General features: G+C 41.2%; 1 protein-coding gene across 5 annotated transcripts in view; it reads left to right on the top strand.

Moving 5' to 3' along the window:
- Positions 1-16,112, top strand: part of SORCS1 (sortilin related VPS10 domain containing receptor 1) — a 518,222-nt gene that overhangs the window by 413,284 nt on the left and 88,826 nt on the right. For all 5 annotated transcript variants that reach the window (XM_043597466.1, XM_043597465.1, XM_043597464.1 and 2 more), the window contains exons 11-16: positions 5,568-5,670; positions 5,939-6,015; positions 7,996-8,087; positions 9,371-9,478; positions 10,956-11,073; positions 12,897-13,027. In XM_043597466.1, the coding sequence (XP_043453401.1) occupies positions 5,568-5,670; positions 5,939-6,015; positions 7,996-8,087; positions 9,371-9,478; positions 10,956-11,073; positions 12,897-13,027 (629 nt within the window). The remainder of the gene's footprint in view (positions 1-5,567; positions 5,671-5,938; positions 6,016-7,995; positions 8,088-9,370; positions 9,479-10,955; positions 11,074-12,896; positions 13,028-16,112) is intronic.

Here is a 16,112-nt window from a genome sequence, read left to right as displayed (position 1 = left end):
ATTAGATTTCTCTTTTCTCAAATTTTATGTCAGTGAGATCAACTTGAGCTTTAAAAATTCGGATCTTGTTCTTAAGGTTTCTAATGACTTTCTAATTCAGGTAGAATAAAGTTCAAGGACATTACCATGGCCTGCCAAGTCTCATATGGTCTGGCCCCTGTTTTCTTCTTCTGCCTGTTCTCCTGCCTCTCTCTCTCCTTCTCTACATAGTCCATTGTGGGGGAGGACAGCACTTTTTTGCATACCTTTAACTCACCCTGCTCATTTATGTCTTAGGCTCTGCATTCACCATTATTTCTCTTAAAATGCCTTTTCCCTCGTCTGGCTTTTTCTTGGCATTCAGATCCTTGCCAGATTACCTTAATCTAAGAGGCTTCTTAAGTTTTCTCTAAGAGTTGACTCAACTCTTTTTTATCCATGATCCTTCTCATTCTCTGAAATTAGCACATATGTTTGTTGACTGTCTTGCCTACCTTCCCCTGCTCAAATATGAGCTCAAGTATAGGAACTAAGCTGTCTTTTGGCCACTCCAAAGAATAAGCTCAAGAATCTTACCTGCCACGTGGTAGGTGTTCAACATGTGTTGTTATGGGTGTTGTTTGTCTGAAGTCGATGTTCCACTGACAGGTGTTGGTTGAGTTTCACATTTCAACTTGAGTGGAAACTTTCCCTTGCCACTGACAGCCACACAGAGGGATTCATAATATCCATCCCTGAAACTAAGAGGCCTAGGTTGACCCCACAGTTAAGAAAATAAGTAGGCTCATTAAGATCCAGGAGAGATGAATTAATGGGCTCTAAATGTATGGCACCCAGGAGTCTTTGGCCTGCCTCCCTCATTAACTCTCTGATGTAGTTTCAATCTGAGTTTTAGAAAACACGCTGAGGAAAGGCAATGGCAAAGGGAGTGGGGAGCAGGGACCAAAATCACTTATAAAAATCTGCCAAAGGCACAAAATAGAAAAGAAAATCTTTGAGCTACAGGAGACCCAGACTGTTAAGAACCTTCTTTATGCTTGGGAGCTGGTGGCAGAGAGGAGATAAAAAGTGATTTTAGATTGTGAGTACTTAGAAAGTGACAGTGTCACCAAAAGCACAGCCTAGTGATTAGAAAGGAGATTTTCCAGCAGGGCTGTTACAAATGTGGAGTGGAACAGGTTCAGAATTACAGCCCCAAACGGAATGTTCCTGGTAAAATGTATTCTATAGAAATAAGACATCCAGAGTAATTTGGGGCTGTATTTTTGGGACTTTTAGACTGATTGCCTGGAGGGCTCAGCTAGGATTTCTTTTCTCTGAAGAGTGCATTGTACACTTAGATGGGGTATTACAGGTCATGGTCCACCTGCCACCAAAGCCTCAGAATTGGGTTCCCAAGAGGCGAGATGTGAGCTGAGCCTGTGACAAATCCTGGGTCCCTAGGGAAAGCAGAGTGTTCTGTAGAGAGAGGCTGTGACTTCTTTATGGATTCAGTTGACAGTTCTCTAGTGGAGCTAAGCAGCCAGCTACCCCCAGAAGATTCTTGACTCTGCTTTCTGCTCCTTTGCACTGGCTGTGACTCCCCACGCTGTGCTGGATTGGAGTGCAGCTCAATGCCCCCAGACTCAGCCTGTTGGTGCAGAGCCCTGTCTCTCCCAGGCTGTTGACTCTTTACTAAGAATGTAATGGATTTCTAGCTCCAGTTCAGGGTCATAAATAGCACAAATGTGTGAGTTCAGGCGTGGATTTGGAGAATACTGTTTAAGACCTTAGCTGCTGCCTTATTGATAAAAGGTCTGATTTGGCTTTTCAGTACAATACTCAGATTAGGGGCCCTAGGGATAAGGGTACCATGAAGATGAGACCCAAAGGCTGTCAGTGCAGAGGATGGGGAATAGAGGAGGTAGAATGAGATGCTGGTTGACTCTTAAATAATCTCACAGTTTTTTAGTTGATTTAATTCGTGGTGGGGGGCATATCTCCTGTCATTTAGTAATTTTCCATTGGTCAACCACAATGCTCAGAAGATAGTAGCTGGTTAATGGATCGGTTAAATCCAACAGACATTTATTGAACACTTACAATGGCCAAAGGATTTTGTTGGTTAAAATAAGAAATATAAGAATAAGACAAGAGAAAGGTAACTTGGAGCTAGAGGTCCACAATGGGCTTCAGGAATCTGTGAATTCCCTAAAATTGAACATTAAACTCTGTGTGCATATGCCTTTGTGTAATTTTCCTTGGGATAGAGTCCTTAACTTGCCTCAGATGCTCAAAATCTGAACCTGTTCCTGAAGAGATTAAAGACAAGAGATCTAGTTGCTTCTAGTATTGACCAGTTGATGATATGCCATGCCCTGTGACTGTGTGTGAGTAAATACACAAAGGATGGTTTCCAAACATGTATGCTGCACCCTTCACTGTCTGTAAGTCAGCTGCTAGGCCTTGGTGGTTTCAAGGTACAGTTCTGTATTTTCTTAATGTGGAAAGATAAGGAAAATAGATGCCTTTGTGACAAACTGTACTTTGACTCTTCCGAATTGGAGATAACTCTGCAAAGATACTCCGGTATTTCTGACATGGTAGGTAATGGGAGAAAAGAAGGAAAGAAGGCTGGAAAGAAGGAAGGAAGGGAGAGGTAGACAAAGTGCCCCTGCCTAGGCAAAATGTGCATAACAGTTAGCGAGCCCTGTCCTGTGTCCTGCAGGAATTGGCAGTGGCATTATAATAAACCTCTCTATTAAGTTTTGGTGATTTGACTTTGACAGATGTTCAAAGCTGGTCAGGTAGAAAAGTTTAACTTAAAAAAGTAAAGATAAACCACTTAACATTGTTTTTCTTTGAGCATTGATGTAGGCTCTATAACTTCCTTGCACAAATGGAAGAAGGAAAAAAGAAAAGCCACAGAATATTCTCCTCACACCAGCTGGGGGCAATCCAGTACTGCAAATGTGAGAGTGGAGGAAAAAGTGCACCAGAAAGAGCACGTCTAATGTTGCTGCTACCGCCTGAACTGGTGTCTTTTCTTCTCAAATTAATTTATCTCGGGGCTCTGAAAGCCATAGCAACAGAGCAGTGCTGAGGTGACCAAGCCAGAATACCCTCTATTCTTTGGAACAGCCAGGACCAGATATCAAATAATCCTTGATCAGGCCGGGTGGAGAGGGAGCATCACAATCTTCTAGACTGTTGGGTGGTGAAGTAGGTGGCAAGCATCTGGTTCAAGATTGCAAACCAGGTGCTCCCTTAGCCAGGGATGTTCCCTCTGTGGGGGACACAAAAGTCCCTCCATAAAGCCCATGGGACTAGGCTAATCCCCTAAGAGTTATGCATGTCTTGGAATGCCATGGCAATAGTCACATTAATCTGATTATGTGGTTTATAAATAAACCCAAGATACTTCTGGCATTGTTCCTAGGTCAATTCCTAGGAATTGTTCCTAGACCTGTTTTCAAAAGGTCTTTCAAGTCCTAACGTAAAGCATTGCTTCATGTTTTGAGCATTTATTGACTGCCTTTTTTAGATTCTGTTCTGGGTTCCACAGAAGACTCAAAGTAGCACTCAAAGTTTTCTCTTTGTTTGTAGAGTTTCTCTCTTAGGGAGGTGGTTTCTTATTTGTTGAGTTTCTCTCTTAGGGAGATAAAACTGTAGGTACCTCAGACAGATAAGACAAGATTGCAAGTGGTCAAGTAAACAGCTGTAAATCAGAGAAGGAGGGGAACCTGATAGGCTGTCGTTGTCAGGAAAACTTTCATGGAAAAATGGTTTGATATCTCTTCTTTATCCTGTCTTAGCATCTATCTGAGTGCAACGCAACACTGTCCTGGAACTTCTGGAACATGTAGCAGTACCCGTCCTCGTCTTCTTCTTGGGCAAAAGGAAGCCAAGCATTTAGTTCCCACTGATTCTTTTTATTTGTATTTTTAATTTTTTTTTCATATTTATTTATTTTTGAGAGAGAGAGAGAGAAAGAGCACAAGCAGGAGAGGGGCAGAGAGAGAAGGAGACACAGATTCTGAAGCAGGCTCCAGGCTCTGAGCTGTCAGCTAGAGCCCCATGTGAGGCTCAAACTCACAAACTATAAGATGAACCAAAGTCGGACACTTAACTGACTGAGACACCCAGGCGCCCCCCCCCAACCTCATGCTACTGATTCTTTTTATAAGGGAAGCCCTCCTTCGTCTTACGGAACATTATAAAGTAAAAATTCCTTTTGTGAAAACTTTCTATGAAATCTCCATGCAAAACTGGTCTTTATTACTATCTTTCTCCCTTGAGAGTTTACCTTCTGTGTTGACCGTGAGGAAGGCCCAGTTGTGACCCACGGTTTTATTTCACCAGTATTTTGGCTGCTTTTCTTCCTGAGATTCATTTGTTGTTTGTCATTTACTCTATCCTATATAAATTTAACCACTGTATCTCTGTAGCTTTCTGAATATCTGCTGGCTGAGACTTACAGAGCAGAATGAAAGTAATAACAGAGATACATTGGTGATTCCAAAAACTCAAGTCGATAAGATTAGAAAATAATCTTTTTGAGAGATGAAAAGAGATGTGGGTTCAGACACAAACTTGTAGTTTTTGACAACTCAGTACCGGAACTATTTTAAATGAAATTCGTGTAAGATTTATTATCCTGTATTTGAAAACTGTTGATAGCTTCATCAGAGAATTTGATCGAGATTGTTACACACAGACATCAAGTCCCTTAAATTTTCATTTAAATTGTTATTACCAGTACATTTTGTCTACAGGTATGACTTTTATATTGAATAATACTGATCCTGATAATTCCCTGACATGGATACTATGTCAGTCATCTGATAGATATTAGGGCAGTTTCACATGCAGCTTCTTCTGTACAACAGAGACCAAGTTCTCCCGTGGAGGGTGGCTGGGAGGTGCCATCTGACTTCTTCAGAACCCTCCCAGTCTGACCAAACCTTCTTTTCAGACTTCATATCCATCCTTCCTCCTCACTGTAACCTGGCTGCCTACTGTATTATAGCTAAACTCATTCTGCTTCTTTTCTTTGTTATTGATATCACTTAGGCCTGAACTATCCTTCATCCTCCTGAACATCTCACCTGCTGTTCATATGCTACACATCATTGCCTCAGGCACCATTTTCTCCCCAAAGCCTTTTTCTGATCCAGCGTTGAACATAGTTGTGTCAGCCTCTCAAACTTCATATTCCATCTGTATTGATCTTATGACTGTTAAAATAGTCTCTCTTTATGGTAATCAATAGAAAGATCTTAAGCTATATATCTCATAATGGCAAAGACCAAAATTTAGTCAGTGTAAGTCTTTCATAAGCTACATCTCGTGTTTTTCAGATAGAATACTAAAATATTTCTTGAATGACCAAATGGCAATCAAGGCAGTAGAATAGGCCTAAATCAAAGGGGCCCCCACCTTCACCAATTTGGCAGCTGTCTTATACTTAGTGGACCCCAGGTATCTGTGGAATGAAAGGTGCGTGCATGGATGGATGGATGAATGGGATGGATGGATGCCCTGAAACTGGACTTTAGATGACCTTTTTGATCATATGCTTTCATGACACTCATTTCTCCTCTTCTCAGCCCTACTGCTCACTGCACCTTCACCTGAAGGTCTCTGAGAACCCCTACACCTCAGGGATCATCGCCAGCAGAGACACAGCCCCCAGCATCATAGTGGCTTCAGGTAAGAAGCTTGCCTGGTTGGCTTGCTGTGGAAGATTGCATTTATTTTCAGAAGCTAGATATCTGTGCTGGAAACTTAATGAGTAAGCAAAAAGATATTTTGAAAGTCAACCTAAAGCCATTGACCCCAAAGCAACTCTGCAGAAAAACCCTGCTCAGATATAGTGTTTACAGTGTAAGTCTATCTCGAGCAGTGGAAATGGCCATTACAGCCCATTGTTAGCTTTTGTGAAAAGCTCCTTTCACTATTGATGATGTGCTCTTTCTAGGTAACATAGGTTCCGAATTGTCAGACAGCGACATCAGCATGTTTGTCTCTTCAGATGCAGGGAACACCTGGAGGCAGGTGAGAAAGTATCCTGGGTCAAGTTGCTGCAGTTTAAATGACATAAAAATTGTTCAACTGGGTTAAATTCTGAGAACTCATTCAGCTGTACATAAATCCTAAAGCTTGTCAATGTGTTTATTTTCCTGTTTTGTTTTATGAGAGTCTTAAAGTTTAGCAAATATTTGTGCAATTTGTTTGTTTTGTCATTCAGTAAAAATGACCCTTTTTCAGAGTCTCTATGTAAGAAAGCTTATAAGTGACAATGAAACCAAATCGGATCTGACAGAATTTTTTTTCCATAAAAGGAAACCAGGATCCTAAAGAGTTTATCATATTGGGAACATGGAAGCTGGAGGGTAGATTGTATACCCAGCACTGAGCTTCCCCCATAAATTCCCCTTGCCTCAGAGTCAGAATATAGAGGAAAGCAATGATTCTGAAATAGCCATTACCCAGGTGGTGTTCTGAAATGTCTATATGTTATGTGCAGAAGACAGAGTCATAACCATCAGGGTGCATATGTTAGGAAAAGTAGAAATGGAATCACTGTAAACCAACATGTTTAGCTTAAATGCTTCCTCTCTTTCTTCTAAATGAAAATTAGATACCCATAGCTTATAAAACAGGCATTTAATGAGATTTAGCAATCATAACAAGATATGTGCCTAATGCACGGTTGTTACACTTCAATAAATATGTTTTAATAACCTACTGACGTTTAATTATCATACAGTAACTAGCCCTGTAAATTGAAATCTAATGCACAGGTAATCACACAGAAGTGAGAGCTCCCTGCTTTATGTTTTAGATAGAGATGCCCATGTTATAGTCCAAGTTACCATTTCCTAGCTTCTGACCCCTTATGGACCCTCTGTATGATTCACATGGGTTGAGGAGAGCAAGGCAGGAAGATGTTTGCTTAAGAATCCCCAGGGCTATTGCTGGAGCCTGCTTCAGATTCTGTGTCTCCCCCTGTCTCTGCCCCTCCCCCACTCATGCTCTGTCTCTCTCTGTCAAAAATAAATAAACATTAACAACATTTAAAAAAAAATAAAAAGAATCCCCAGAGCTAGTGATCTTGGAGGTATGTAGGAACATGGACTGTTAAGCTTCCTCTGGAGAACAGCTTGAAAGCCAGGATCCCATTTTGTTTCTTCCAACACCCCAAACAAAGAAAAGGACTATTTACATCTGTAATCCTGGGGTAAATCTTAGATATAAGAAATAAACAAAGGGAAAAACAATCATGTCTGTAGTGTAACTGCAGACAAGGTGACACCAACAAAGCAATTATGAAAAAACAGCGCATATCTCATATAGTGAGGACACGAAACTTGTTTGTAGCCCATCTCCATTTGACTTCAAATTGTTTTCTCCACTTTTGGAGAAAAACCTAAATGACACATGTACCCAAAGATGATTCCATTTGGATCAGAACTCCTATATGGCTTGCTAGAGAATCTATGAATTGAACCAGAACAGCTTTCCTCTGAAATACTTGTAAAACTTGAAATAATTACATCTGGAAAGGGCCCTATAACTCCGCAGGTCTCGGACCCGTGAATTACTACACACATGGTCTTGGGTAAGTCACCACATCTCTCTAAACCTTAGTTTTCTCATCTGTAGAAACGAGAATGCTGGGGTAAAGTATCTCTAAGGCTTCTTCCGTCCAAAGATGTTACACAATATGACGGTTACCCTGCATTCTGAGAAGTGGGTCCTAAGTGGGAATCAACAGAACTTGCCATAAAAATATGGGAATAGAAGCATGAATATATAACTATTAATTCTTCAGGTTCATTTGTGGTGCACCTAAAATCATTTTGTACAGTGCCAGTGGTATATGCAGCCCACCTTGGGAAGCATTATTTATAAGTGTCTTTCCAAAGAGGTGGGGACACCTTGGTGTATCATGGGAAGGACTTTTCCTCCTCATATGAAGGCTAATTCTCTGAACTCTGGGTGTGTGTCCATGTGGATGTTTTCCTCTTGCAGATCTTTGAAGAAGAGCACAGCGTTTTGTATCTGGATCAAGGTGGAGTCCTGGTTGCTATGAAGCACACGTCTCTCCCGATTCGACATCTCTGGTAACGGCATTGATCATGAGTCATGCACCCGATGGTTCCATACTGCTAAGACCAGTTGAGGAGTCAGGCTATCAGTTGGTGACAGTGTTTGCAATAAACTGTCAAAGTCTACTAGAACAGCATTTATGCCTTTGCTCTATTAAAATAAGACATCGCCAGCGGTTTCACAAGAGGAGGAAAGGAGACAGAGAGAAGGAGGGAAGGAGGTGGGGGTAGGGCTGGAGGGAAGGATATTGAGAAAGACCGAGATTCTACCCCTGAGAGAAGAGCTGCATTATGGTTTTCAAATATGACAGTGCCCTCCCCAGTACCTTACTCTTTGAGCACACTTGTGGGTACAGTGGTGTGTCAGGTAAAATAGGTAGAAGTCAAGAGAGGCTTAACGTGTGTCCGTTATGTGTGTTCTGCACAGAGATCAGCAGTTCAGGGCAAATCTGTCCCTATCTCATTTCCCCCTGATTCGATTGGGGGAAGGAGGTTACCAGTCTGCACCTCTACTGGTAGGTCTTGCCCAGATGGACATTTAAGGCCTAACTTCCAGAATGGTTCTAGTAGACCCCTTCATCTCTGTTTTTGAAAAGGGCTCTCTCCACAGCGCAAGCTTCTTCAAAACCAAAAGCCTGATTTTCCGCCTGGTGTGAGTTACTTAGGAGACTGAAGAGAAAACTGTGGAAATAAGAGAAATGGAGGCTTAGCATGGGGGAAGGCATCCGCAGGGAAACACAGAACAAAGGAAACATCCTGGGTGACCTTCAGAGTTGCAGACTTCTCTTACTCGCAAGAGCCAGTCCTGTACCCATTGACTCAAGGAGTCAGCCAGGATGCAAAACAGTGTTAAGAGGGAAGCCACCAAGGGTTTGATCTCTTGGAGGCAGCTGGTTCAAGTCCATCTAAGTAGGTCTTATAAGGCCATTGCTCTTCAGAATCACCAGTAAGACTTGCTGCTAGATTGCACTGAGGTTTTGGAGAGAGTCACATTGAGATCTAAGATCTAATAAAATATCCAAATTAAAAAAAAATTCTATCAAAGACTTATTATCATTCCGATTTCATGCAGCTCTCCCCTTATGGCTGTTATAATACATCTGGGTCCCGAATCGCTTGGCTAACTGTATTTCTACCTTCTGATGTAATTAAGAGTATGTATTCACATAAAAGGCTCACTTTGACAGTGTCCCCAGTACTTTTAAAATGTATTCTTCCCTGGCTGATAGTATTTTTCCTCTGAAAGGATTTTTTTTTTCTTTTGAGATCTGATGCCTGTTATTTTTTTCTTTCATTAGGTTGAGTTTTGATGAAGGGAGATCTTGGAGCAAATACAGTTTCACATCTATTCCACTCTTTGTGGATGGGGTTTTGGGCGAGCCTGGGGAAGAGACTCTAATCATGACGTAAGTGGAAAACTATGATGTCCTCTAGTCTTAATAGAAATCCAGGAATATGTTGTTTTCAGCAAAGCCTATTCACTTTGCTACTCTTATATTTGAAATTGCTAGCGAGGTCAGTACACCTGACTTCATGATTCCTCCGCAAAGGGGAAAGAAAAATGTGGGCGTGGCCAATTTCTTGGCTCTTTACTAATTAGGAGACCCATACTGAGGACTGGCAGCACAAGGGCACAGTCTATTTTTTCCTATGCTGAATGGGTTTAGGGAAATTAGAAATTATTATTTCAACAGAAAATAAAACTATAAATTTAAAACTTTAATAATAAACTCAATATATAGAAAATCACAGGCATATAAGAATGATTTCACTTTAAAGCAGAACGCAGAGCTTGATCAAAACCCCACAAAGGATTTTATTTTTCCCTGGCTCTTTACCTAACCCAATTGTGAGGCGTATTAGGAAAACTGTGAGAACAATCTGTTCTTGTGAAATTGCATTTGCACTCATTCTTGTCTGGAAAGTGACGATCATTAATTTGTGAAAGACTTGATTAATGAGTTGCCTGCTTAAGGGTTTCAAAACATGAGCTTTGAATTTGAAATATGAAACGGTGAGGTTTTTTTCTTCCCCTGGAAAATTAGACATGGAAAACAGAGAGAAGGTTTTAAAGTAGTCGACCTTGTGATCAAAAACCATAGTGAATAGTTGGTACATTTTCTAATTTTTTCTTCCCCTTTTTTAATGATAGAAAAGATCAACATAAATTTAATATGCCTAATAGCTACCCTTTGCCCCTGGTATACATAGCTCAATTAGCAATTTGTTCCATAATTTATCTTTATTCAGTTTTCATATTTGCAAAACTCGGATGAAAAAACACTGACTGAAAAGGCTACTTTGTGGCTTTTATCCGCGGATATCTATGGTTGGTGATTCAAATGCCTCATTATATACCCGAATTTCTCTGAATAAGGAGAGTGGAGTGCACAGTGTAGGAAGCAGTTCTAACTAGTTGGCCCCATTGACCACATTCCCTAGGGACTGGTGGGAAGGTAAAATAGCATGGAAACCATGGGAACCAGGTATATTAGCAAGAGAACCTACAAGTGTAATCTTGGACCACATAGAATGCAGCATTTGTAATGTTTTTCTTATTTTCTTTTTTCTTTTCTGTCAACCAACCATTCTTGTGGTACGATACGCAGAAGTGGGTTTTTAAGTCAGACACCCTGTGTTCTGAATTAGCCAGGTCTTAGTTGTTTCTTTGCATATTAACAATACTCTCTTGAGCCTGAAATTACTCAGATGTGATAGGGTGCCAATAATAGTAACCCTCCTCATACATGTGCTTTGAGGATTGACTGATATGATCAATGTAACATGTTTAGCATCATACTAAGTTCATAGCAAACACCCGGCAAACGCTAGCTATGGGCCCTGTTACTCTTGTGATTATTTTTATCATTTTGAACTCTGTAGAGTGTTTGGACACTTCAGCCACCGCTCCGAATGGCAGCTGGTCAAGGTGGACTACAAATCCATTTTTGATAGACGGTGTGCCGAGGAGGACTACAGACCCTGGCAGCTGCACAGCCAGGTAGGACGAGGACAGCTGGGTGGAAGGCATGGGTCATGTTGGGGGAAAGCTGGCCATTCAAATGTAGGAATAGGGGGTTCTCTAGGTTACAGTGCCCATCTACCGCTTTCTTGCATGTTTTGTGTTCCACAGCGGTGAGCAAACTCCACATTTATAGCTTGTGGTGAAGTAATTTCTTTTTTTCTTTATTGTCCTAGGAGATAATGAGATAAAATTCAAATGTGCTTGGCTTAGACTTACAACTCAAAATGAAATACCAACTCAGCATGCAGATCCAAACATAATTTATCTGAGCATGTCATATGGTTACAGGGTAGGGGCAGGGGTGACAAAAGGATCTTCAGTTTTATCTAGCAATGCAGAGATGTAAAATAATAAAATTATGCGTCGTGAGCAGTGCCAGTAAAATCCTCTCCTGTTGCCCTGTGATTCCCTGGGATTGGGTAGTGCCTCTTGCCTCCAAAGGTACTCTCGGTACAAGGGGGCAGAATTATTAATAGGAAACTTTCCTTCATTCTGGCCCCTCCCCTGATCAGCTCGTATCAGAATGCTTGGCCAAAAGCATTTTTCTCTTGATTTCCCAAGGTGGAAGTCATTCTACAGGTCTCTCTGAGGACATGGCAGAGGTTCTCACTGCACAGCCACCGCCATACTCAGGGAGGAACCCATCGTCTCCCCAAACCTAGACTAAGTACAGTTGACCCTTGAACAACAGGGGTTTGAAATGTGCTGGTCCACTGACAAGCAGACTTTTTTCAGTAAATACAGTACAATGCTTTAAGTGTATTTTTCTCTTACGATTTTCTTCATAACATTTTCTTTTCTCTGACTTACTTTATTGTAAGAACACCACATATAATACACATAACATACAAAAGATGTGTTATTCAACTACTTATGTAATCAGTAAGGCTTTCAGTCAACAGTAAGCTATTGATAATTAAGTTTTGGGGGAGTCAAAAGTCACATATGGATTTTTTACTGTGTGAGATGGTCAGCACCTCTCACTCCTGGGTTGTTCAAGGGTCAAAGTAATATATTTACATATAGATGTGTCGTGGAGCCAGTTAAAGTGAATTTGCTCAAGAAACACCGTGTATGCTAGCCTGGACAAAACTTTTTTCCGTCCTTGAGACACAAAGAAAGCTGCGTTTGACAGTAAGGGCTGCATCAGTTAGCATCATATACTCTTCGCAGACTCAGTAATGAAAGTATTACGTACATTGCTGTTACTTTCCCTTTTGAGATGTGCAATCACTATGCTATTCAAAGCTTTTATTTATTTTGTGGAGAAATACTGAGTTTACTTCTCTCACTTGTCTGGTAGTTGGACATAAAATCAGTGCCATAAAGCTGTGTGGGCAGAGGCATAATAAATTGGGACAAATGGATCTTTATACTTCTTAGGAATACCCTTCTTTCATATGCTCATAAATGACCAAATGCATAAATATTTTATTACAGAAGAATTAAACTTAATTACCAGAGATTTCTTGGCAATACATTTGTTATAAGCTGAGTCTTGGCTATCTGTGTGTCCCTCATAGCACTGGACCTCAAACCTCGCCAAGTAAAGGTTTGCTGAATGTATCAGGAGTGAAGGATGGTTTTTGACACACCCTCACTGCTTCTTAGGATTGCATTTATAGTTGCATTCTACACCAGAGTTCTCGACATCAAAAAGAAAATGCCATTAGTACAAAGTAGGTGACCTATGTCCACATTACACTAAGGTTTGAGAACATCTCTCTGAATGTCCTGAATTGCAGTAGGGAAGGTCCAAGTGATGTGCCCAACTGAGTGAGATCCTTGTCTCCTTACAGGGGGAAGCATGCATCATGGGAGCAAAAAGGGTATATAAGAAGCGAAAATCAGAGAGGAAGTGTATGCAAGGAAAATATGCAGGAGCTATGGAATCTGAACCTTGTGTCTGCACGGAGGCCGATTTTGACTGGTAAGCTTGTGCTGATACTCAGTGTATCAAATCTGTGTGAGTCTTAATGAAAGCTGAGGTTTGAAATAATAGTGACATATACAGAGCTAAGCGACAAGCCTCGTATTCTTATGAAATTACCTTTGGAGGACAACATTTATTGGTTATGTGCATGTGTATATGAAAAAAACTAGGAATTTCTTTGGACTGAAAGAGGATTCAGAAGATGTCTTGTAGCTATCCCCACATGTTTGCTAGATCTCAGGACAAAAAGGGAGACCAGATCCCCCCTTGAGTTGCTTCAGACCACAGCACTTAAAACAGTAAGTTGACTTTTCAGAGAGCAGATATATTTGTGCTCAAGGTAAAAACTTCCTAGAATCTAGGTTCCTACTAGTGGAACAATGAGCTTATAAAGAAAAGTAAGTTTGCTGTCACTGGGAGTTTTCAGTCAGTGGTTAGCTGATAATTGTGTATGCAAGCTATGGAAGACTTTTCTGATTTCAAGGCAAGGATTCAGTGGCATTGACAGTCTATGGCTCTGTGGACATGGTGGTATGGGAGACCTCTCCCTTTACCAGGATTAAGCTAGTATAAAACAGAAAAGTACTGACATATTTGAGCACAATAGCATTCTTCCTGAAGCATTTGATAAGCAGAAAGCTAGCCTGTGTTGTCAGCAATGCCCTTACTTTGTTCCAGGTCAGTGTTGGCATTCAAATGAGGTTGGAAATTATTAAGGATGAGTAGGTGGTAACTCCCTCATCATATCCATCTCATTTTCTGTTCCTTTTTCCTTTCTTCTCTTTTTCCTTTTTCCTTAAATTTATTTATATGTTTCAGTTCAGAGGAAACAATTGTTAAATATATACGTCAATGTTAAGTGATTAAAACTTGACGTGCATAAGGAACCAAAGTTATTCCTTTAACATTGGATATCTACCTATGTAGCAATCATAGATCACTTATCTGACCGTCAAAATATCAGTGCTGGACTGAGATACTGTGCACATACACATCATATAGCTTAGAAAATGGAAGTCTTCTCTCATGGTAGACCTCTGGAAACATCCTCTGAGTGAATAGTTCTGCGCAGGCCTGCCAAAATTGGCCACCAGCTCTCAGACCAATAACCCAAGGCTATTTCCCTCTTTTGGTAGACAAGGCAAGCCAAGAGCCAGTGCTAGATCTCTTGGGCTCAGCCAGAGGACAAGAGAACTTCAATTACATTGGAGCTCACAAGGAATTCTGCAGGGGCCTCCCCAGCTGTAACTTCCATTGTAGCCAGTGCAACATTATTACAATGATAAAAATATATTTTTCCTGCCCTACCTTTCAGGACTGACACCCTGAAATGCATTCATAAGGAAAACTTCCATGGAATTTTAAAGTCATTTATCCCATTCTTCTTTCCAACTGTTTCTCCTTTATCCCCTCTATTCAAAGAGGATTTGTAAAGGATGACATTTTATCTCAGTCATTTAGCTTTGGCCTTACCAGATAGTCATTCCTTTGTAAAGAGCAAATGTATTCTAGTAGAAAACCAAAGAGAAAAAATGAGATGAGATGTCTTGATTCCCTGATGTCTCCTGGAAGTGTTGGTTTTGGGGCAGTCTTTTCCACAAGGTTCCACAGTAAATGAGTCTTTTGTTATTGTCATGTGTTGTTTTTCTTCTTCCATTTTAAGCTAATCTAGAGTAAAGTAACACAGGGTAAGGAAGGCAATTAGGTTTTGCCCTTCCCTTATCTCTGCCTACCCTACAGTGTTGGCCCAATTCTTATATTCATTTGTGACTGGAATCTACCTCTAACTGAAATGTATTCTGAGAAGTGGTCAATGAATCATAAACGAGGCCATTGCAAGGTTTTCTGGTCAAAAAAAAGGGGGTTTTGTTACTGCATGATTTCTAAAAATATTTTGGAAGGCTCACCATGACTTTGTTGAGTTTCTACCAGTAGCCAAAGCCTCAATGAGTCCACTTGACTATAGCGTAATAAAAGGTGGTTGTCACTAAATGTTCCCTCTCGGCTTGGCTCTCCCCTGGACGTTCCCCCAGATGACCTTGCCTGCCATCCCCAGCACTTGTAAAATAATTCCCTGAAATGAACACCGGGTATCCTGCAGGCAGCATTTCTGAAGTCTTCCTCTCCATGCTGTGTTGAACCAGCACCAAATCCAGCTGATATGTGCAGGATTCTAAGTGCCAGCTGCCTGGTGACAGGCCCCATGGCTAAGCCTGTTTCTCCCTTCCCGACCCTTGTGTGCCAACATCTCACCTCCATCACACAGATGGGCCGATTCATACTAATGCTTGCTGGTGACTGCCTGTGATTTGTCTGTGCATGTGGAGGTCAATTTGTTGTCAATCTCTGTGCCCAAGTTCATCCTCCAGAAGCCAAGAATATCAGGCCACACAGAGGGCTCTGGAACCAAGAAAGAGAGGAGGCTGGGAGAAAAATCTTTGACTCTTGCCAAGCAAGAGAGAGGCTTTCAAGCCGTCAGTCTCCACTGACAATGCTAACTGACTAGGACAAAATTTTCCTCAGAGAAATGCTCATGACATTCCTGAAGGACATTTCCTTTTCTGCTGTGACTTTGAAGCATATGGCTTGTGCACAGAGAGACCTGGCTCAGCTCTACTTGGTAGATCCAGATGTCTTGGAAAAGCACCCCAAAGACATCACCAGTAATGGGAATCGTACCACATGTGGCTGTGTTTGTGTCAGTGATGTTGACACTGAGGGTTGAGCTCCCACCACTGTGTGTTTTCTCTTTGTAGCTGTCTTGGGGCCCAGCCACCATCAGTGTTATGTATTCTCCTAATGAGAACATAATCTGCTCTCTCAGCTTAATGCCGTTTAATTGGAACTATTGGTCATTGAGTCTTCATCTCTACACAAGCATCTCTGTTGCTTTCAAGTTATCTCTTCCGGCATTAGCCTGGGTAATTGACAGATATTCCACAGGGGAAAAACACTTCCATTTTTGGAAAGGTATTGATTTGGTGAACTCTTGTTTGTTGATCACTTGGCTAGAGTAGAAGTTGGCTGTGGACTACCATGAAACCATTCTCAGTAATTTTGCCACCTACTGACAGGTTTCTTT

This window comes from Prionailurus bengalensis, chromosome D2, assembly GCF_016509475.1.
Source record: "Prionailurus bengalensis isolate Pbe53 chromosome D2, Fcat_Pben_1.1_paternal_pri, whole genome shotgun sequence".
Classification (NCBI taxonomy): domain Eukaryota; kingdom Metazoa; phylum Chordata; class Mammalia; order Carnivora; family Felidae; genus Prionailurus; species Prionailurus bengalensis.
Note: the sequence above shows the minus strand (reverse complement) of the source record. Positions and strands in the feature narration are given on the sequence as shown.